The sequence below is a fragment of the Bufo gargarizans genome, chromosome 2, assembly GCF_014858855.1.
Source record: "Bufo gargarizans isolate SCDJY-AF-19 chromosome 2, ASM1485885v1, whole genome shotgun sequence".
Lineage (NCBI taxonomy): Eukaryota > Metazoa > Chordata > Amphibia > Anura > Bufonidae > Bufo > Bufo gargarizans.
The window spans coordinates 331920838-331944048 of record NC_058081.1 but is presented as its reverse complement, the minus strand read 5'-3'; the positions used below and the strand labels follow the sequence as shown (position 1 = coordinate 331944048).

The 23211-nt window shown below is 41.4% G+C and overlaps 1 protein-coding gene across 1 annotated transcript in view; it reads left to right on the top strand.

The window, feature by feature from the left end:
- NUAK1 (NUAK family kinase 1) overlaps positions 1 to 23211 on the top strand; it is a 96809-nt gene that overhangs the window by 61939 nt on the left and 11659 nt on the right. Inside the window, exons 3-4 of the mRNA XM_044280561.1 lie at positions 11382 to 11533; positions 16997 to 17062. Of these exons, the coding sequence (XP_044136496.1) occupies positions 11382 to 11533; positions 16997 to 17062 (218 nt within the window). The remainder of the gene's footprint in view (positions 1 to 11381; positions 11534 to 16996; positions 17063 to 23211) is intronic.

The following is a 23211-nucleotide window of genomic DNA, read 5'->3' as shown; positions in this document are numbered from 1 at the left end:
AAGATATGTGGACACCTTCCAAAGTATACCACTTAAAGGAAGAGTATGGTAACTTTATTATCATCACAGAAAGTATAGAATATGAAGGCTGTAAAAGTAAAACACTGCCATAACCATTATATTGTATACTTATCTTTTAAAGGCTATTTACACCTTTGGGCGCAATGCATTAAACCTTTATTAGGCAGATCAGCAAGCGATTGTCGGGGAGGGAAGCAATGCCTCCCGACAATCGCTTGCTAGCTAGCCGAGTAGACCGCTGCTATTACATGCAGCGATTTCCTCCGCAGCATGGGAAGGAGCGATCGCTATGCCATCGCTTGTCCTCATATTTTCTAGTGGTTTACCGGCGGCAGATCGCTATTAGACAGCACGATCTGCTGCTGGCAAGCATTGATTTTTAAGCATGCAATCGGCGACAGTATTGCACTGTAAGATAATCGCTAGTGAGCGTTCATTTAAAGGGGTTTCCCAAAACTAGAATATTGATGGCACTTGGTACCTCCTCTGACCAGCTGTTTGAAGGGGCTGGCACCCATTCCTTTGAACGCTGCAGCCTTTTAATGATTTCCAGCAGTCTGTCTACCTGCATGTCTACCGGGGCAAGATATTGCAGCTTCTTCCCAGTCAAATGAATGAGATAAGTTGCAATACCCTGCACTGCCTCTTCTAAGTAGAGTAGGACCCCCTTCATCTGATATGGATGGTCCTGAGATAGGCCATAAATATTCTGATCCTGGAACACCCTTTTCATTTTTCTCTGCCAGACTACTATACTGTGCTTTGTATAAAGACTGTACAGCATTCCTTAGATCATTAGGACAAGCTGTGAACATGCAGGGAGTGCTGGGAAATTTGAGTGCAGCAGCTTGCAGAAGTGTGCATGGAACTGTCTAAATGGGCTTAAGATGTAAGGTAACTTAGTGTAAGGTAGATAATGCTATCATTTATATTTACTGTATGTATAGCATGTAGAGGTATGACTTTTTGTATAGGGCGTATTGTGTTGTGCGTGTTTTATACAGCATCGGAGTTCAAAGGCTACTTTTTTTTTTAAAAACCTTACTGATTGAGCAACTCACAAGCTGTTGGCAATTGTATTTATTGTGTTATACCTATTGGGGCATATGGACATTTTAGAGGGGGTTGCTCTCTCAAGACTCTCACACCCATGATTCATCCATCCATTTGAGTATATGCCATGTATTAGTACATTTGTGGCCAGACAATACTTCCCCAGTGATAAATTCTCAGGTTCCGAGAGCCATATCCAGGATAATGAGCTGATCTAGGAGCCCTTTTTAAAAAAAAAAAAATTTACATAAGGGATTATCTTGATGAAACAATCCCTTTGCGTATGCATTTGACATGTACAATTGCCATCTGTGGAAGGAATCAACATCTGATCTTTCTAAAAATGTTTGACAATGTCTGAAGTCATTCTTAAAATTCATAATACATTGGGTTCTTGATGCACCAGACAACAATAGCCTGCAGAATGGATACATACCTAGAAATAAGGCCCCTTACGTGTTACTTTTAGAACATGGCATTTTTGAATACTCTGCTGCGTAGACAGCAAAAGCAGGAAGAACAATTAATCGGTTGTTACTTTGACCAAGTAACGGGGCAGTAAATGGTTTTATGGGCTGAATGGCTACTTTAGCTCCATACAATTAAAATTAAACACATGCAGGCCTGTACTTTTTGATTGGCGACCCTTTAATAAAGAACCACTTTGTAACTGTGGAAAGGTACTCCTGTCTGCGGTTGCTAGAATAGTAATAAAAATACCAATGCATGGAAAGACACCAGATGGAAGGAATGTCAACATACTGGAACTAATTTAGGTAGATTACTCACATGGAGACAGAAAGCATAGGGAGAGTTCCTGCAGATTCATTGCAAGAACTGGGCTGCCCCTTTGAACCAACAAACTGATTTTTTCCCCCTACGGTCAGAAGCAAGCCAAAGAATAAGCAGAGACTGAGGTATTCTATTGTCAGCTGCAGACGGCATTTGCTGAAGTCTTATCGGGCTGCATACATCAAGCCAACAATAACTTTAGCTACATATTTTCCAAGATGTAGCAAAGCAAACAAAGCTTTTCCTTTATGCAGCCATTGAAGTAGTGGTCCTTCAGACTCAGTTGGTGGCTTTTTTTTTCCAATCTAAAATATTTTGTCCTTCATTAAAACCAGCGATGACTGTCTTACTTTTAGATGTACTTTTATTCCTTTTGTTACGTTTATGTCATAATAATCTGCTATTATTGACAAATGACTTAATAGTTACCATAAGAACATTCCCAACATTAAGAGATTTTTTGGCGTTTTTTATTTTCCTTATAAGTAAACATATAAAAAAAATACTGAAGTTTTGCAGTTTTCGCACTGCCTAACTTTATACTACACTGACACTTCCTGTTCTGTAGAGATTACTTTTCACCAGTCATTACATGCAGGATTACAAAGTCTTCAGGCCCTTATGCTTTTTTCCCATTTTGTTATGTTGCGGCCTGTAATGCTAAAATTTAAAAAAATAAAATTATGCATTGACATAAATATTCAGACTCTTTACAAAGTTGTCCTTAATCCACTACTGTGTTGTCTTGGCTGTGGGCTTCATTGTCTTTTTGAAAGGTAATCCTATGGCCCAGTCTAAGGTCCAGAGCACTCTGGATATGGTTTTCATTATCTTTGTACTTTGCTTCATTCAGCTTAACCTCAACTCTGGCCAGCCTCTCTGTCCCAGTTGCTAAAAACACCCCCACAGCATGATTCTTCCACCACCATGCTTTACTGTAGGGATATCATTGGACAGTGCATAGTTTCTTCCAAAAATGACCCTTTAGAATTGAGGTAAAAAAGTTCAACCTTGGTTTCATCAGGCCCGAAAATTTTGTTTTTCACAGTCTGAGAGTCTTTTAGGTGCTTTTTTGCAAACTTTGATGTGTCTTTTAGGGAGGAGATACTTCTCTCAGACCACTCTGCTATAAAGCCCAGATTGGTGGAGTGCTGCGGCGATAGTTGACCTTCTTGAAATTTCTCCCATCTGCACAGAGTATCTTTGGAGCTCAGCCAGAGTAACCATTGCGTTCTTGATAGGTGATCTTACCAAGGCCCTTTTTCTATGATACTAAGAGTACTTTCACACTAGTGGCACGGACCTCCGGCAGGCTGTAACCGTGGGTGAACAGCCTGTCGGATTGACTATAATGGGGGCGGGATGGAGTTCCGGCGGCAGCACGGCAGCGCATGCCGAGAGGCTGGCGGAATAAAAGTGCAACATGTAGTACTTTTATTCCGGCGGCCTCTCGGCGTGCACTGCCATGTTGCTGCCGGAACTCCGCCCCACCCCAATTATTGTCAATGGGGCTGGAGCAGTAGTCCGGGGGCACGCGTGCACTAGCGGCAGGATGGATCCGACAGGCTGTTCACCCGCCGGAACAGCCTGCCGGAGTCCCTTGCCACTTCTGTGAAACTAGCCTTAGATTGTTGGACCTGCAAGCCCTAGGAAGAGTCCTGGTTGTCCCAAACTACTTCAATTTGAGAATTATGGAGGCCATTGTGCTCTTGGGAACTTTTAGCACAGTATAATTTTTTTTTGTACCCTTCTCCAGATCTTTGCCTCCACACAATCCTGTTTCTGATCTCTACAGGCAGTTCTTTCCTCCTCATGGCTTGTTTTTTGTTCTGCTATACATTGTCAGATGTGAGACCTTATAAAGACTAGGCTGTATTTCCAAAGCATGCTCAAATGAATTTACCAAGGGTGGATACCAGTCAAGGTGTAGAAACATCTTGAAGATGATCCAGAGAAATAAGACAACCCCAGAGCTAAAAGTGTCATAGCAAAGGGTCTGAAATGTACATGGGAAATGTGTTTTTCCATTTTTTTTTTAAATATGCAAAACTTTTAAACATTCTATTTTCACTTGTTCATTATTAGGTTTTGAATCCAGGTTGAAGGGGGAAACTTGGATTTTTTTTATTTTAGTATTATTTTAGCGCAAGGTCGCAACATAACAGAATGTGAAAAAAGAGAAAGGGCCTGAAGACTTTCCAAATTCATTGTGAGCCTATATGCAGCTCTATATACAGTATATTCCCATGTCATCCACTTCTCAACCACTGAGATAAGCTATGAGCAGCAGATCTTTGATCCCTTGAAGATCCTTGTGGATGATCTTAATGCATTATATCACGATGCATCATGTGTGCTTTCAAATAGGATAGATGAAAAGCATGCCTTCAAGGTGAAATATGTAATGATGGGCAGATTAGTTTGTGCTATCATTAATTCCAGGTTATTGTCTGGAAAATCATGAGAATATTTTATCTTCTGTAGCATGTAACTGTTGTTGCAGAAAAAGGACAAATTTTATAATTTAATATATTTTTCAATAATTTAAAGCGGCTCTGTCACCAGTATCAACCCTTTTAAACCAGACATACTGCCTGGTAGGACTCATCATAGTGATTAAAACTGTACCTTTCTTTTGTCTGTATGCTAAAGAGCTCCAGAGATACATGTGTTTTTATTCATATGCAAATTAGCAAGTTCGAGCACCAGGAGGCGGAGCTGAATCCTTTGAGTAATATCTTATAACACCCCCCTCCCCTTGATTGATAGGGCTAGACATGCTGAGGGCAGAGCTGTGTCCTAGCATCTACCATCCACTGTATAGTTTCCAGCATTGGCCCAAAACAGCTGATAAGTGGGAGTTTTGGTTGTTGGACCCCTACCGATCTGATATTCATGATCTATCCCGAGGATAGGCCATCAATAATCAATATCTAATCCCAGAAAATCCCATTTGGCCTGACCATCCCACATCGCCAGACCTGTGGAATGAAACATGCTTATCTGCTCCCCGCTGCTGGGTTCTAGCGCCTTTGGTCCCCAGCTGCTACTGATGCGTCTGGTGACGTGGGGGTGGGGTTCAGGCCGGAAGGCCCCTGAACATGGACAAGTTCTCTTTCAGAGAAATGGTAGAAAGATCTGTCTGGTGCTGAAGTGGAAGTCTGAACACCATTTATTTATGGGTGCCACACATTATTTGAATATGGGCAACACAAGAATGGATTTGTCATCCACGCCTTGGGTCTTTTGCAGTAAATGTACAGTTTTATAGTCTATGACACACAGGTGACACATTACCTAGTGAAAACATTAATAAAATGTTAAATTAATAAGTGTTTAAAATGGATATTAAAAGCATGTGGCTCTGCATTAATGACTGCTGGAAGCACATTACAATAATATACGGTAAATACATTTTGAAGATCTCTTACACTGCCTATGAGGAACTCTCCTTGAAGGTTTAGATTCTGCGCACAAGGCTGTATAACAACTCCTTGCTTAACTGATACAATTAGAGCCAGGAAAAGGATCAGATTCGCTCATGTGAGAAAGTCAGTACTTACAGGGATCTACTGTATTCGGTAAATCTTATCTTCATTGTGAAAATACCCGACCATATTGGTATTGCAGGCATTTTTAGTAGTTTAGATGCATTACTTTTCATAGACATGAATAAAACTCAACCCAAGAAGTCAAGTATCAGTAACAAAATTCTGTTTTTTGGGTCATTTCCTGATATTAATGACTATTACTGATGTTCTCCATGTATCACTAAAAGGGGCAGATAGATGTCAAGAAAAATAAAAAAATAAAAAATGGAGACAGCACGTCCAAAATTCCACCTTTTGGACGTGCTGTCTCCATTTTTTATTTTTCTTGACATCTATTAGTTGCTTTTTTGGGGGGCTTTTTACCACCCCCCCTGGAGACGAGCACCCGCAGCATTATTACTACGGAGTGCTGTTCACCCGTGTATTCATCACTAAAAGGGCAGTCCTCCATGGATACATAACCTATATGGCAGTGCATGGTGGCCCCTTGGTACAGAGCTCCACAGCCTTCATGCATTGGCCTACAGGCACCATCCGGCAACATGTACACATGCAGAGTTGGACTGAAGTCCCTTGAGCCCATCAGAGGAAATGACCCACCCTCTGTGTATATAGGACCTTAAGGGCCCTATTTTACTAGGGGTCCATTATTGTCAGAGCATGGGCTCACCGGAGGATCCTCTAGTATTTTGGTCGTGCAGTCCGACCCTGTAGACATATACATTCAGTGCTGCATGCTACAGTTTTTTCAAGTTATTATAAACTTCTACAAAAAAAAAGACCTCTTACAGATCAGAAGTATATGGAGCTCCATTAAAAATCCAATGATCCTTTATGGTAGCCATGTGATGGCTTATTACAAAACACAACTGTAATACCGCCATGTTCATGAGCTCTTAGGTAAAGACCAGCTGAATAGAGTTTAATGGGATTCTCCACTTTTTTTTTCTATTGATGACCCATACCCCAGATTGGTCATCAATATCAGATCAACACTGACAGAGGAGACACCTGAAATACCTATTTGTGTTTTTGATTTTATGAGTAAAATGCTTCTTATAATGGCTGCTATACCATGGTATGCAGTTCCTGTGGCTGTTTTGCCTTTTTGTTGGTAGGGTGGCTTATTGCCCAGTGCAGCATTCCTCCACATTTTCTTTTTATTGACCAGATTTCTTTTCTTCCTAAAACATGGAAACTGAAAGCACTGCATTTGTGAATTCTGGCCTAAAATATGTTATTTGCACTACTTCAGTTTATGTGAGTTCTTATGATTAAAACATGTGGGATATAAAGCATAATTTGTTATCTACAAAGCCATATTGCTGTCCATAATAAAATACATGGAAAAAAGACACAGGAGCATTGTATTACAGAAGTGAACTTTCCATTAGGACGCATAAAGGAGCTCAAAAAGGAAATAATTATGTGCGGTTCTTTATAAACATTTTACCATTGACTGTAGATTGTAAACGTATGAAAGAAAACTGGCTAACGTTCCTTCCGACCATAATTTTATAAATACCACCATGGACCATGCTGTTTTTTTGATGCCGCAATTAATATTTTGTTGGAAAGGTATCTTGACCTAGTAATAATGTACTAAATATAGTGTTGTAATCTAACCTACTATATTCACTGACCATCGATTTGCTGCTGAAAACCATGTTTCTTGCTGGCACCTCACCAATAACAAACAGAATAAGAAGACATATTCCTGGGAAACTCATTATCCCTGTAGTAAAAAAAAAAAAAAGAAATGTGCTCATTTTTGGAGAGCGTTATGGATCAAGTAATCTGTCCAGAGACAGCTTCTTTTGGTTTCAGAAGTCTTTCCATTAACGAGGATTACACAGTAGGGAATATCTGACAGGAGAGGACAAGCTGGGCCTTCAGGGCAGGGTACATGCATGCCTCAGCTTCCTTTCTCTCTTTATCAGATCTACTTGGCTGGTAGCACAAGGGTGGGAGCGTGAAACAGACTTTAGCATGCAGTCCAAGACAAATAATGGGGAGAGGAGGGGAAATGATGACTTGAAATATAACATCTCAGTTTGATTTATTAAGAAAATGATCACATTTCAGCATGTCTGTTACATATATATATATATATATATATATATATAGTAAGGATATATATACATATATATGTAAGGATATATATATATATATATATACACATATATTTATATATAGTGTATACATATGTTTGTGTATATATATATATATATATATATATATACACACTCACCTAAAGAATTATTAGGAACACCATACTAATACGGCGTTGGAACCCCTTTTGCCTTCAGAACTGCCTTAATTCTACGTGGCATTGATTCAACAAGGTGCTGATAGCATTCTTTAGAAATGTTGGCCATATTGATAGGATAGCATCTTGCAGTTGATGGAGATTTGAGGGATGCACATCCAGGGCACGAAGCTCCCGTTCCACCACATCCTAAAGATGCTCTACTGGGTTGAGATCTGGTGACTGTGGGGGCCATTTTAGTACAGTGAACTCATTGTCATGTTTAGGAACCAATTTGAAATGATTCGAGCTTTGTGACATGGTGCATTATCTTGCTGGAAGTAGCCATCAGAGGATGGGTACATGGTGGTCACCAAGGGATGGACATGGTCAGAAACAATGCTCAGGTAGCCCGTGGCATTTAAACGATGGCCAATTGGCACTAAGGGGTCTAAAGTGTGCCCATAAAACATCCCCCACACCATTACACCACCACCACCAGCCTGCACAGTGGTAACAAGGCATGATGGATACATGTTCTCATTCTGTTTACGCCAAATTCGGACTCTACCATTTAAATGTCTCAACAGAAATCGAGACTCATCAGACCAGGCAACATTTTTCCAGTCTTCAACAGTCCAATTTTGGTGAGCTTGTGCAAATTGTAGCCTCTTTTTCCTATTTGTAGTGGAGATGAGTGGTACCCGGTGGGGTCTTCTGCTGTTGTAGCCCATCCGCCTCAAGGTTGTGCGTGTTGTGACTTCACAAATGCTTTGCTGCATACCTCGGTTGTAACGAGTGGTTATTTCAGTCAATGTTGCTCTTCTATCAGCTTGAATCAGTTGGCCCATTCTCCTCTGACCTCTAGCATCAACAAGGCATTTTCGCCCAAAGGACTGCCGCATACTGGATGTTTTTCCCTTTTCACACCATTCTTTGTAACCCTAGAAATGGTTGTGCGTGAAAATCCCAGTAGCTGAGCAGATTGTGAAATACTCAGACCGGCCCGTCTGGCACCAACAACCATGCCACGCTCAAAATTGCTTAAATCACCTTTCTTTCCAATTCTGACATTCAGTTTGGAGTTCAGGAGATTGTCTTGACCAGGACCACAACCCTACATGCATTGAAGCAACTGCCATGTGATTGGTTGACTAGATAATCGCATTAATGAGAAATAGAACAGGTGTTCCTAATAAATCTTTAGGTGAGTGTATATATATATATATATATATATATATATACACATTTTCTCCAATGAGTAGGTGTGATCTCTAACCTTTAGTTAAATTTTTTATGACAAGCGACAGAAAATGATGCAAATTTTGGTGCAAATCTACACCTGCAGTTCTAGATTTGGTTTTCTGACAGTCCCAAATGTGCCAGATTTATTAAGAAGCATCTAAAGTTGATACAAAAACATTTCAACCATCTCCTTTCTTAGACTGGCATAATATTCGCCAGTCTTACCGCTAAAATCTTCATAGTCGGAAAAGGGCTAGAGCATTGCCAATTATTTGTCTGGCCGAATCCTGGCACTAATGCTGGAAACAAGCCAGGTCCCCTTCAGGTGCCATGTAGTCAAAGGGCTCTGGCGGGGAGATGTGGTATCCGGCTATGCAGGATATGATGAACTTCAGCAGGCTGTCGGAATATTTTAGCGTTAGCGTGAATCTAGCCTTAGTAAATGTGGGCTATTGTCATCACTTAAGGCCCCCATACACATTAGTATATTGTTGGCTGAACCCGCTGAGAACAGCAGGTTTGGCCAACAGTCCTCTCCCAAGATAGATTATGTCAGCCATGTGCACAGATTGGCCCATGTTTATTAAGTTGATGTAAGCTGCACCAAAAAAGTTTTAAATCATGAGAAGAAGTGTGTGGAAGGAATCTGGAGTATCTAGAGGATATTCACTTATACACAGTAAAAACAGAAACTCTATGCCGCAGTGGACATCAGTAGCCATGTAGCGAGTTGGTACAGCTAACCATTAAAGTCCAGTGGAGATCTTCTGTTCACTGTGTTGATGGACATTGTTGGGATCTCAATAGTAATTTTATCTCATCCCATTAATTATACCTGTTGTTTCTATAGCATTTGTGCTGAACTATAATACTTTTGCGATGTTCCCAGTAGAAAAGGTTCTACCTTTGTCAGTAGGCAACTCATGAAGCAAAGACAACCTTCCTGCAACATTTCAGAAGTGTTTAGACTCGTCAGTGGGAAAAGCTTTATGTGACACATAAAAGCCATGACTGTGGATTTGAGCAGATGTTGACCATCTCCAGACAGTGTAGGGGATGAGCACATGGGCCTTTGTCGGCACACGTAGGTGAGGCATGTTGCACCAGTCTATCAGTGCGTTAGTAACATATTAGCAACATTTTACACTCATCATCCAGACTTGCTTACATAGTATTACTTCCTGAAAATTCAGGTTTTTAGATCCGGCAGAGGATCTGAAAACCTGAATTAAAAGGATCCATTCCATTTATTACATCCTGATGGCTCCGTTTTGGCCGTATCCGTTGTATTAAATAAAAACTGAACAGACAAAAAAAGGATCAGGCACCATTGTTTTTTATGCCTAATCAGTTTTGTAGACTGGCCCCAAAACGCACCTGAACTGAACTGATACATCCTGATCAGTTTTGTCCCCATTCACAATGAATGGAGACAAAACTGAACTGCCGGATCTCGAAACCTGAATTAAAAACGCAGATTTAAAAGTAACCTAATTTGTAGTGTGACCTCCTGATGTAACACATTGATTGGCGTTCACTTAAAAGGCCTTCTGCCCAAGCAGTTACAAACTGTATGGGGGCCAAACAATCGCCAGTACGATCTCTTGTCCCCTTACCGCTGGCATATTGTTGGCAGTACATTCCGTTTTATAAATGAAGATGTGCTGCTAACGACAGTTTTATGTGAATGAGCCTTTACTCATTTATCAGCTGATGCGTAGGCTTTTTAGATGATCGTATGAATGCTCGTTCCCGATCATCCGCTCAGGTAAAAGGGATTGAGTTTCAGGTTTGGCAGATAATAGTTTTACTACTGCTCTGATCATAGACTTGATAGCTTGAACCTCATCTGTGGCTACTGTCTGGTGGGATTCCATGTTCAAATATAATCTCATCAAATCTGATTATTGGATAAAGTTGGTCATTTTGAAGGTCATTTTCACCTTACTCCTGTGGATCAAGGAGAATTGGTGGTTTATGGCCAAGCTTATTATACATTGAATACATATTCATGGGAAATCAAGGACTCATTTCCTGTGCTTCTATAACTTCAAGGCTCTTTATCTTTATTTGTATTGTCTGTATGGATATAATCTTTATACAATTTCATAAAATCGTAATCTGTACCAGACATTTCCATATATAGATTGAATGATAAAAGTGAAAATCAGCCTAAGCATTTCTCGAATTATAGGAATGTTATTTTCTTTGGGCTTTTTATGATTTTCTATGCCATGGTATGGTGGCCTGACACAGAGAACATCTAAGGCTTGTGTATTTCGTTGTTCGCATTCATTGATCATACTCATACATACAAACATGCTGGAACATTTGTGTCTTATGTAAGGGATCACATTGTTTTTAGATTGTGTTGATGTTTTTGTGGTTATGTAATGTATATATATATATATATATATATATTTGCATGGTGTTGGAACTTGCATGGTGACATCATTGTGTTCCTCCTGCAGTTTTTGAGAATAAAGATAAGATAGTGATCATCATGGAATATGCAAGCAAAGGCGAACTGTATGATTACATCAGCGAGAGGAGAAGACTGAGCGAAAGGGAAACGAGGCATTTCTTTCGTCAGATCGTTTCTGCTGTGCACTACTGTCATAAGGTAAGGAGACAACGTGTTGGGATTTGCTAGACTTATCCTTTGGCTGTAGATATGGCGGTTTTGGATTAACAACCCCTTTGCCGTAAATGTTGATTTATGTCCTTGAGTATAAGGTTATGCTGCTATAGTCCACATATCATATTGCTCACCATATGTTGTGTATTATTTTCACGCTCATCTAGCCACTACTTTGCCAAGGTGGTCACTAAAGAGAATCCCAGGCCCTTGCAATGTGCAGAGAAGCGAATAAACTCCTGTTCTCTAATGTAAGGCAGGAGTTGCTCTAGATAAGTAGATGGAGTGTCCAGCGCAGACATTGAAAATATCTCACACACACGAAATTCAGGGATGTTTTCACTGGGCAAATATTTGTGCAGATAAGACGCCTTTCAGATCCTGCTGACCTTTCAGGAACAGTATTCGACTAGTTTGCAAAGCGTTAGTATTTTATGGCCATGAAAAATGAAGATAACTGCATTTCTAGAGCCGCATTTCATGGTGCTCAGAATACAATTCATGGTGAGAAAGTGGAAAATTAGAGGTTGGCTACGCTCTGTCTGCAGTTTGTGACTTCTTGTATGTACTCCTGACATGTCGGTTTTAGTAAATCATTGTATTCGCCATAAAATAAGAATTTTGGACCATTGTTTTATATAAGTCTAATTTGTGCTTTTCTGTTATTCCTCCTAGAAATTATTTCTGAATAAATTGAAAACTGGGTGGGACCATTCCTCTTGCCAAAGCTTTGTGTCCCTACGCAGTCTGGCACTGCCAGCACTGTGATTGGGCAGAGTGTTAGTGGTAATATATTCATAAAGTTGTAGTAGGAATAGCAGAGGAACATTACAACAAAACTCTATGAAATTGTTATGGTATGAATTATGCAACTAAGTAAATCAGTAGAAAAATCAGACATGTCAGGAGTTCTGACACAGATTGGAATACAGCCTACATAACTGAACATACACCGTAACTGACTGTCAGTAGAAACATCTTTTACCTAACCGTTAATGCTCTTGTGTGAGATTATAAGAAAGGGTCACAGCACCATTCGTGCCAATAGACTGGTTTTTATATGTCAGTTCAGACACACTAACTTGAATGGAGCTGAGCTCTCCTTCTAATCTCAGAAAACCCAACTTACCCATAATGATGTACATTTGGTTTGGTGCCACCTATTTGTGCACTTTGTCAGTGCAATGAAATACAAATGTGTACCCCCTTTTTCAGCATAAGCCTCTACAGTTTTGGCTTATATCCGGCACATATGCCAGGAAACTCTCTCAGCAAAAGTATACCCCCAAACAAATACCACACAGTATACAGTTATTTTCTTTGCCAAATGCCTATGTAACTTACAGTAGTTCAGTTCAATTTTCAGCCCTAATATATATCAGAATAAAGTGGTTCAAAACGGACGATTTCAACCAAAAGGAACGTTTGGCAGGTGAAATTTAATGACAAACAATCTGTTTAACTGACTGATGAGACCAAAAAGAAGTCGGCCATGTTTAATATGTCAGTCCAATAGTCGGATGAAATATCTTTTGTTCAAAGAAAGATTGTTCAAGGATGAGAGATCTTTTTTTGATGCACTTTCTCAGAACGGTCTTTTGCCCATCACCCGGTTTCATTGAACATTTATAGGCATTTGGAACTACTGTAACGGCCAATATGGACTTAAATGTGTATAACTGTGTCTGAGAAATGAACCTTCACCAGATGATTGTTCAACTGCTTTTCAACCATCAGACAACTTCTATCTAATGTATATGGCCAAGTCTGCAAAATGAGCCTTCACCAGATGATTGTTCAACTGCTGTTCATCCAACTTCTATCTAATGTGTATGGCCAGTTATACATGTAGGGTTGCATGCTGCCTATGATGGGTAGTTTAAATCTGGCCAAACATCAAATTAGGAACCTACTGGTATTGGTGGGATCACTCCTTCACTCTCACCGTCTAATGTGTAATGGCTTTTTGTTCTCAGGGGAGATAAGCCAACTCATAACGGATATATAGCATTTAGCAGAAGATTCCTCCACCCTCACCCCCATTGAAAACGCATACATACTCAACTGAGCAAAGCATGCACGTGTATGGGGAAATCAGGAGGAATAGCTATTATTCATCGGAAAAATGCCTGAAGTGTATGGCCAACTTAACTCATAGTGGCTCACCATTTCACCATGCATCATAATAGGTTTACAATTAGAGACATCCAGCAATGTTCCAAACACAAACCAGGTCTCCCTTTGTTCTTGAAGTAATGCTCATGGGCGTAGCTATAGGGGGTGCAGAGGTAGCAGTCGCTACAGGGCCCAGGAGCCTGAGGGGGCCCAAAGACCCTTGTGCCACATAAGAAGACACACAACGCACTGAGGGAAGGGGGGCCCAAGCTGAACTCTTGCACCAGGGCCCATGAGCCGTTAGCTACGTCCCTGGTAATACTTCAATAATATGTAAAAGAGTTTGTCCCATCTCACCATTTCCACAGCAGAACAAGCTACACTGCTTCTGTAACTTCCAGCATTAGTAAAGCAGCGTTGCTTCTTCTGCTCCACTGCTTGCGCACCTACCGTTTAGTGCAACGGGAGCTACGGAAACAGCAGAGCACCTGCCCACTCAGCTGTTTCCATGAACCTAGCCATCAAGGGCTGGCACTTAGTCCCATCTCACCATGGAAACCGTGAGCTGGGACAAACTCTTTTATCTCTAGATTTAGACGCTTGAGATATAGACGTTTGTCAACCAATAGTTGCGCAAATCAGTTATCCTCTTTTATCAAAGTTGTTGTCCAGCTTTTGAACAAGTTTTGGGAGGAAAACTTACCTGCACCCTGTATGGTTCTGGCTCCTTCCAATCACTGTCCCCACTTGTCAACTTCTGGAATGGACGGGGAACATGTACCACTGCAGCCAATAACTAGCCTTAGTGGTGACATGTTCCCCAGGCATGATGGGGCAAGTAAGTATACTTCTCTCCACAGGTTAGGCAGGAAGGTGGGATCCAAAACTTGTTCACAAGGTGGACAACCCCTTTAATCTGTAGGTAGATGTCAATGTATCTTTAGAAATGTATATAAAATAGCTTTCACTGCCTGTATCATGCAACATTTAAGGTACTCAAATGTGAAAGAGAAGTAAAGTTGGCCATACCTTAGGTTACCTCAAGGTACAAGGCAGGTAATAGTCCATAGTCCTGACTAGGGCTGCAACGATTAATCGATGTAATCGATTATATTCGATAACTGGATTCGTTGTCGACGAATCCAGTTATCGAATAATCGCCGATTCGTTGCTATGCGGGCGGGCGGGCGGTAGCTGCATCTTTATTTTACCTTTTTACAATGACGCTCCTGTAACAGCCAGGCAGAGCGGACGGCGGCGTAACGTCACTCACTCACGTGACACGCCTGCTCCGCCTCCTTCATTCATGAAGTGGGCGGAGCAGGTGCGTCACGTGATTGAGTGACGTTACGCCGCCGTCCGCTCTGCCTGGCTGTTATAGGAGCGTCATTGTAAAAAGGTAAAATAAAGATGCAGTGATTAGTCCGACTTATAAGCATCGGGGCCGGGGCTGTTATGGGGAGGGGGGAGGATCTGTCTATGGCACTGCTATGGGGAGGGGGGTCTGTGTATAGCACTGCTATGGGGAGGGGGGGAGGATCTGTCTATGGCACTGCTATGAGGAGGGGGGTCTGTGTATAGCATTGCTATGGGGAGGAGGGGGGTCTGTGTATGGCACTGCTATGGGAAGGGGGATCTGTGCACTGTTATGAGGAAAGGGATCTGTGCACTGTTATGCCCATAACAGTGCACATATCCCCCTCTCCATAACAGCGCCACCCACAGATCCCCCTCTCAATAACTGCGCCACCCACAGATCCCCCTCTCCATAACAGCGCCATCCACAGTTCCCCCTCTCCATAACAGCGCCACCCACAGATCCCCCTCTCCATAACTGCGCCACCCACAGATCCCCCTCTCCATAACTGCGCCACCCACAGATCCCCCTCTCCATAACTGCGCCACCCACAGATCCCCCTCTCCATAACAGCGCCACCCACAGATCCCCCTCTCCATAACTGCGCCACCCACAGATCCCCCTCTCCATAACTGCGCCACCCACAGATCCCCCTTTCCATAACTGCGCCACCCACAGATCCCCCTCTCCATAACAGCGCCACCCACAGATCCCCCTCTCCATAACTGCGCCGTCCACAGATCCCCCTCTCCATAACTACGCCGTCCACAGATCCCCCTCTCCATAACTACGCCGTCCACAGATCCCCCTCTCCATAACTACGCCGTCCACAGATCCCCCTCTCCATAACTGCATCGTCCACAGATCCCCCATAATAGTGTCGTCCACAGATCCCCCATAATAGTGTCGTCCACAGATCCCCCATAAGTGTCGTCCACAGATCCCCCATAATAGTGTCGTCCACAGATCCCCCATAATAGTGTCGTCCACAGATCCCCCATAATAGTGTCGTCCACAGATCCCCCATAATAGTGTCGTCCACAATTTGTTTTAATATGGCCTTTGAACATAATTTTTCAAGTAAAATCATATGAACCTCTCTGTTTTGTAATTTTGTCGTTTTCCCGATTAGTCGTAGAAATTAATCGGCAACTAATCGATTATTCAAATAATCGTTAGCTGCAGCCCTAGTCCTGACATGGACATGTCTTTCTTAGCAATGATGGGAGAATAAAAAGACAACTGTAGATTAAAATATGTATTGAGAAAGGCCCCAGAGAACTAGGCTGAAATACTACATATGGGTAAAGGGTCCACTGATGTTTTCCTCTACATTGCTTGGAGTGAATTATTTGGTTTAGGTCAGTGGCTTGAATACAGCATATTACAGTTCCAGTGAACTGAGGGATAAAGTTGTATTTGTTTCATCACACAAACAGTTTACATGACCATCTTTCCGCTATACTTTTTATAGAAGATCCTTCCTGCTGTCTAGCTCACAGACTAAACACCACAGGACACTTCTCCTTGCAGGGCTGCGATTCTTATGTGCCAACTGAAAATGTTAAAGCTTGGATAAGCCGAACCTACAGCTATAACACATTTTTCCTTCGTAATCAAAGCATAACTTTGTGAAATGTTTATTATATATCTGAGAAGCTCCCTAAAGGAATTAGACTTGCACTTCCAGATCTTGGCACTAAGCTGAAGATTATATTACTCCTGCACACTACAGACTAGGGGAGTTGAAATAAGGTACCAGAAAAACCTTCTGTTGTTTCATATACTTTGGAGGAGGATGGATTCCACTCATTCTTGTCTTAACCTCATAGCATGTGACTAATAGATAACCTGCTGCTAGACTTCAGGATGGTAATGGCTTAGTGATAGAATTTTGTTCAGTGAATAGTATCCTAATCGCTATTTCTATATAATATTTCATTTATTTTATTTCATATCATTTTTTATTTATCCAGAATGGTGTTGTACACAGGGATCTCAAGCTGGAGAACATCCTTCTGGATGAAAATGGTAACATAAAGGTAAGAGAGAATTATTTCTTTAGAAGTTCTGGTTAGTATTGTAATCTCAAAGGGGTTGTCTGGCCATATATATTGATGACCTATCCTCAGGATATCAATATCTTATCGGCGAGGGTCTGACACCCGGCACCTCCGCTGATCATCTGTTTGAAGAGGAAGAGGCGCTTAATGCGAGCGCCACATTGCACATTGTTGGAAGTGCAGTGTAATACAAGTACTCGCTCCATTCAAGTGAATGGAGCGAGTGCTTGTAATTACACTTCGCCACCTCTCCGCAGTAGACAATGTGTAATGTAAAGACGAGGAAGGGGCCCTCACATGGAGCACCGCCTCCTCTTCTCACAGCTGATTGCCAGCGCTGCTGGGTGTCGGACGCCTGCCGACCAGATATCGATTACCTAGCCTGATGATAGGTCATCAATATATATGACCGGACAATTACTGAAGGAAATCACCTAAGGAAATATCAGTCAATTAAAGAGGTTATATAGGATTATAAAAACATGACTGCTTTAGACATCACTGCAACTGACCATGGGTCCATTGTGTCTGGTATAACTCCATTGTAGTGAATGTGGCAGAACTACAATATCATTCACAACCAATGGACAGATGTGGCACTGCCATTTATTTCTAATCCTGTCGGAACCCTTTGTTGGGTTTACCCCCAACTGGAAAAATAAGCTGTCCTAGTGTTCGGATGAAAATAGGAAACCTGAGCAGAGTAGATTGGACATTTCTCTTTCATTGATGGTATCTACTGATATGTCAATGGAGGAAATGCTTTCTTGTCCACCAATATGATTTACTGATATATCTTTTTCTGTATTATGAAACCATAGCTACTTTGTATACCGTGTATGGTGTCTCTATATAGCACCACATCCTACCCAAAAACATATGAAGCAGGAGCCCGCTCTGTTCAGCTAATCCTCACATAGTACATGGGTACTCGTGGTACCCATGTGCTGTGCCAGGAAGTAAACCTCCGGGGGGGGGGGGCACAGGCAGGAGCAGCAATATGCGCTCAGGCCCGTACGCACTGCTGCTGCGGCCCATTCATAAAATGTCTACAGCCTGTACTCTGTACACCGTCGAGAAGTCAGGTGTCTACAGAAATGTTAATTTTAAGCACACAGGGAATGGTGCGCTTTAGGGGGGTGAACTGTAATAAACATACAAAATGCCTTAATAAAGTATATTAGAAAAACTATTTTTAAGGCATTAGGAACATCTTATTAAAATTTTACTAAAAAGTTTAGTTAGTCTTTAAGCCAACCATGACCCAAATAGTCGTCTATTGGCCATTGCGAATAATCTTTCGCTTATAATTTTCAGACATAACAAAGACAATGAATGTAGCATGTTCTGCCTTTTATCAGATTATTTATGAAAACAGCAGTGCTGTACATGAGCATATGTTGTCATTATGTGTGTGTATGTATGGATATATATACAGTATAAATATATATATAGATTATATAGTGTTTTCTGGAACATTTAGGTGGTGGATCATATCATTTTGTCCAAAGAGCTTCAGGCTATGTTTCATGTGTACTCATGTTGGTAGCTTGTGTAATCTGTATATTTGCTAATACTTACAAATGTTCTTCATTTTTTGCCACTCACTCATTACTTATTCTGTTTGACAGCAGGTATTGTGTTATACCCATATATCACTCAAAACCAAAAGTTCAATACTGGCACTCATACGAAATGTAATCATGTAGAAACGTGCAGTGTTCTTCCTGAAGCTCACACTCCCATGCCAGCAGCCAAGTACAAAATTGCCACCCACACCACATGAATAACTAGCACGTACTGTACACACATCATCTGTATCCCACCTCCAGCTTATTCCCAAATCCGGTTATCGCTCATATATCACATTTCAGATTAATCTTAAACTGTGTGTAAAGGAAAAGAACAAAAAATCCAGTACTCTCTGTACATTTCACAGTAATCATTTTCTCACCAAAGGTTGGGCATACACCAGATACCTGGCAGCAGAGATGCTTATTCGGTTGACAGCTATGTCTCCTGCCTTCTCTATGCACGTGTATAGCCTGGCCAAGCCTACATGTGTTCTGATTGGGGAGAGAGGAGTAAGCTTCAACCAGGCTTTTTTGGTTCTGGGTTATCTACCTGAGACCAAAAAGATCTAGCATTAAAATCCAGCTGCCTTATACTTATGTCTTCCAACATCTTCAGTTGGGTAATAGGCGGAGTGTCCCCACAGTGATTAGATGGTTGGCCAGTCCTGACAAAATCATTAGGTTTAGCCAATATACATGGATTATATGACCAGTGTAATTATGTGCAATGTGTCACCTGCACATCTCTAACCTAAAGTGACTTTGTCTCTAAATACAAGCTCGGGATGAGCGAATTTCTTGAAATTTGTTTTGTGTCTGATTTTGGGAATTTTGTGTCTGAATAAATTCTACCCGAATCAAATTTGCTCCAGTTGTTCTAAAATTGGTGTATAACAGTCTCTAAACTCCTAGAACTTATATTTTTCTGAATCAGAGAGTATATATGAGTCCTAGACAAGAGAGGCTTCTGGGGAAAAAATATGTAAATTTTGCATTCCTGACAAAAAGGAAAAGAGACTTAAGCCTGTCTCATGCCATCAGAATTAATATATGCTAATTTGTATACATTTCCCAAGAAGTCAGGAGCAGTGTTGTCAGGCATACAATATTCATCAAGTGTACTAAGTGGTCTATATATAATGAGAAAGAGTCTCCCTGACCATGGCAGAGGCCTTTTAGATATCGCTTCAGCTGGTGTGAGACAATCAGTGTTCTTCTTCTCTTGGAAGGAGAATTTGCTTGCATGTCTGGGGACATTCAGTTTTCTTGTCCTTTTGGAAGAAAAAATAAATTGTGAGTCTTATTTAGAAAATTGTAATGCAGGAACACTTGGTTTACTTGTCTTTTTGGAAGGAAAACTGAATTGCAAGTCTTATTTAGAAAAGTGTAATGCAGGGACACTCCGTTTTCTTGTCCTTTTGGAAGGAGAGCTGAATTGCACATCTCTTCTCCAGAGTAGTGATGAGCGAACTTCTGTTTTAAGTTCGGCGTCTAAAGTTCGGCTTCCGGTTAGCGGAGAATCCCGATATGGATTCCGACTTCCGTTGTGGTCCGTGGTAGCGGAATCAATAATGGCCGATTATTGATTCCGCTACCACGGACCACAACGGAAGTCGGAATCCATATCGGGAACCATATCGGGATTCTCCGCTAACCGGAAGCCGAACTTTAGACGCCGAACTTAAAACAGAAGTTCGCTCATCACTACTCCAGAGGAGTTGGTCTCTCTGTATCTCTCTTTGTAATTTGACTGTAATGAACCACAAAAAATTCAGGATGAATTCCAAATCAATAGAATTCTAGAATGCTCTGTTGTAAACATAGTCTGCTTTGCATAATTTTCATTTTGGTATGCAAAAATGCAGAGTGAGGCATTTCCGACTCACACACACAAGAGACCTTTATTGTTATTGAAAATTCCTGAGTCAGAAATGACTAAAGTGGTGCAATAGTTTGTAGTTGTAGGCATGCAAATGTCTGTTTTTATTTTTTGTGTTAACTCAGGCCCAAGGTCAAGTTAACCACTGTGACAGAGTAAGAAAACAACTGCACCTTGAATATTCAAGGAATGGCGAACATTCAGAACACTTTGTAATAATTAAACCTAATTGCATTTTTCAAATAACATTGCTGTATTCTTGAGATCAAAATACTGGTAAAATATAATGGCTCAGTACCCCCTCTGAATTCCAAAGAGCTGCAGTACGGCACCCATAGAAATATATAGGCCAAATACTGTATATACATTTTTTCTGTATGAACCGAAGCAGGGAAGTCTTTCTAAAATCACTGATTTACAGAAGATTGTTACCTGTTACCACATAGACTTCCTCATATAATATGAATCATCAAATTAGGAGGATAGGGTCAACCATGCTGTAAGAGCGCAGCAGAAAACCCCAATGATACAGTACTTTTATGAAAGGTTATTTAAAAAACTACTATAGAAACCCTGTATGTAAAAAATGAAGCTGTGTTTTTTCTTTTACAAACTTAATGGGATATTCCCATGTGGGGCATTAGTGGCATATAGCTAGGATTTGATATATCAGTGTTATATAGGTGTGGGTCCGACCATCGGGACCTGCTCCTATCTCCAGACCAGGGCCCCCAATGTGGCCACCCTCTGTTCATTGCCGTGGCAGTTCTGAAAGTAGCTATTTCTGGCAGTTCCATAGTGGTGAATGGAGAGGTGGCTGCGCATGAGTTGCTTGCTCTCTATTAACTGCTATAAAACTTACAAAAAATAGCAGCGTATTCGCCCTCAGCTATTTCTCAAAGTCCCATAGCAGTCAATGGAGCAACCGCTTATGCGCAATGTGCATTTCTTCACTTTATGGCCTCCTTTCTGGAGGTGGGACTCACACCTATCTGACATCGGTGACATATCCTAGCGATATACCATCAATGGTGTGGGGTGTCGGACAGATAAAAACTGCTGCACTGTTTTTTGTGTGGTAAAGACCCGGTACTGATGCCAGAATCGAGGTGTATCCTCGTTGGATCCCATTATAGTCAATGCGGTCTGGCGGTGAACAGCAGTATCAGGCTATGCTGGATATGGTGAACTCTGGCACACTGTCCCTCTGCCAGAACAGGTAAATGGAGATGTCAAACTAACCTAAGATTACCAAACAGTTTTTGGTCTCAGATGAGCCACACAAAGTCCAGATGTTGCAGTCTTAATATGATGGCAGCCATTGATAGCATGTTGGTAACCATACATAGTACAGTTTGCTTCCATGATCCTGAATATCAGTGTATGAGCAGCAGATTTATGATAAAAATGTATACATATTCTAAAAAATAGACAAGGGTATAATATTTCACCAAATCCTTTTCATATTTTTTCTTTTTTTTCTTTTTATATAACTAAATTGCTGGGTTTTATGTGCCAAGACCTTTAAGTAATCTGAAATCCTATTAATCTTGCTTCATAGAGTCTGACAAGCTTAATGGGAAAGCTGATAAGCATCAGTCTGTGAGGATGGGAGTGGACTTCAATGTAAATACTTTTTTTTCCTGAATAGCCATAATGAAAACATGGCTGCAGAAACCGCTCCTTCATGAGAAAACAAATATATTAAGCCTTGCATTTCACGTTTCATACATTCCATACCATTAAGAACTGTGTTTTTGTAAGGAAAGCATATTGAGCAATTTTAAGGGAAAATGCTTGTAGTACGGAGAGCCTGGACAAAGGTCAGGGACTAGCATTGAGTCATTAGTAGTGTAAATGTCTCATTATTTGCCTCTTGACTGGCAGGACACACGTCTAAAGACTTAACAGCAACTTCCTGCAATGCAACCAGTGAGAATTAATATGAGGAATTCAAGGAAATTAAAGGCAGTCTGTGTGTGTCTGAGAATTTGGGTTCAGGACAGGCCAAAAAGCCTTTTTAGTTCACCATACTTGCGATTCGTGTGCCATCTGCATTTTTTGCAGACCCATTGACTTCTTGGTCCGCATTTTGTGGACATATTTAGGACATTCTGTGAACCCCCTGTCCCATGTCACCAATCCGCTCAGAGGGTGATGGCTAAGTGCACCTCTCGGTCTTCGCAATACCTCTGATGGTGAGGATAGATTTTCCCAAGGGGTACATCAGGTGCTACCTCTGAGGTGGATTGGAACATGAGGGAAACGGGACCTGGATGTGGACCCAATGGACAGACCTCCAGATGGTACAAGACATCCAGAAGGTGCTAGGAGGCTAGAAGCTGATCTGAAGGGTTGAGACAGGCGGAAGTAAGGCAAAGTCCGTGTACAAGGTCCGAGGTCAAGGCAGACAGCAATATGGCGAAGTCCATAAGCAAGATCCAAAGTCAGGGGCAGGCAGCAATATGGCTAGGTCCGTTAAACGTAATCCGAGGTCTGGTACACAGTAATAGCAAGAGCAATGGAATACTTTCACACTGGGACTAGACAAGCTAGTGACCAATATTGTTCAGGAACCTTCCTGGTGAAGAAGGCACCTATATATACATAATGGTTACCAGCCATAGGATGGGGAACATTGATGGTACATGTGCGCTGCCCAATGTGAGGAAGGG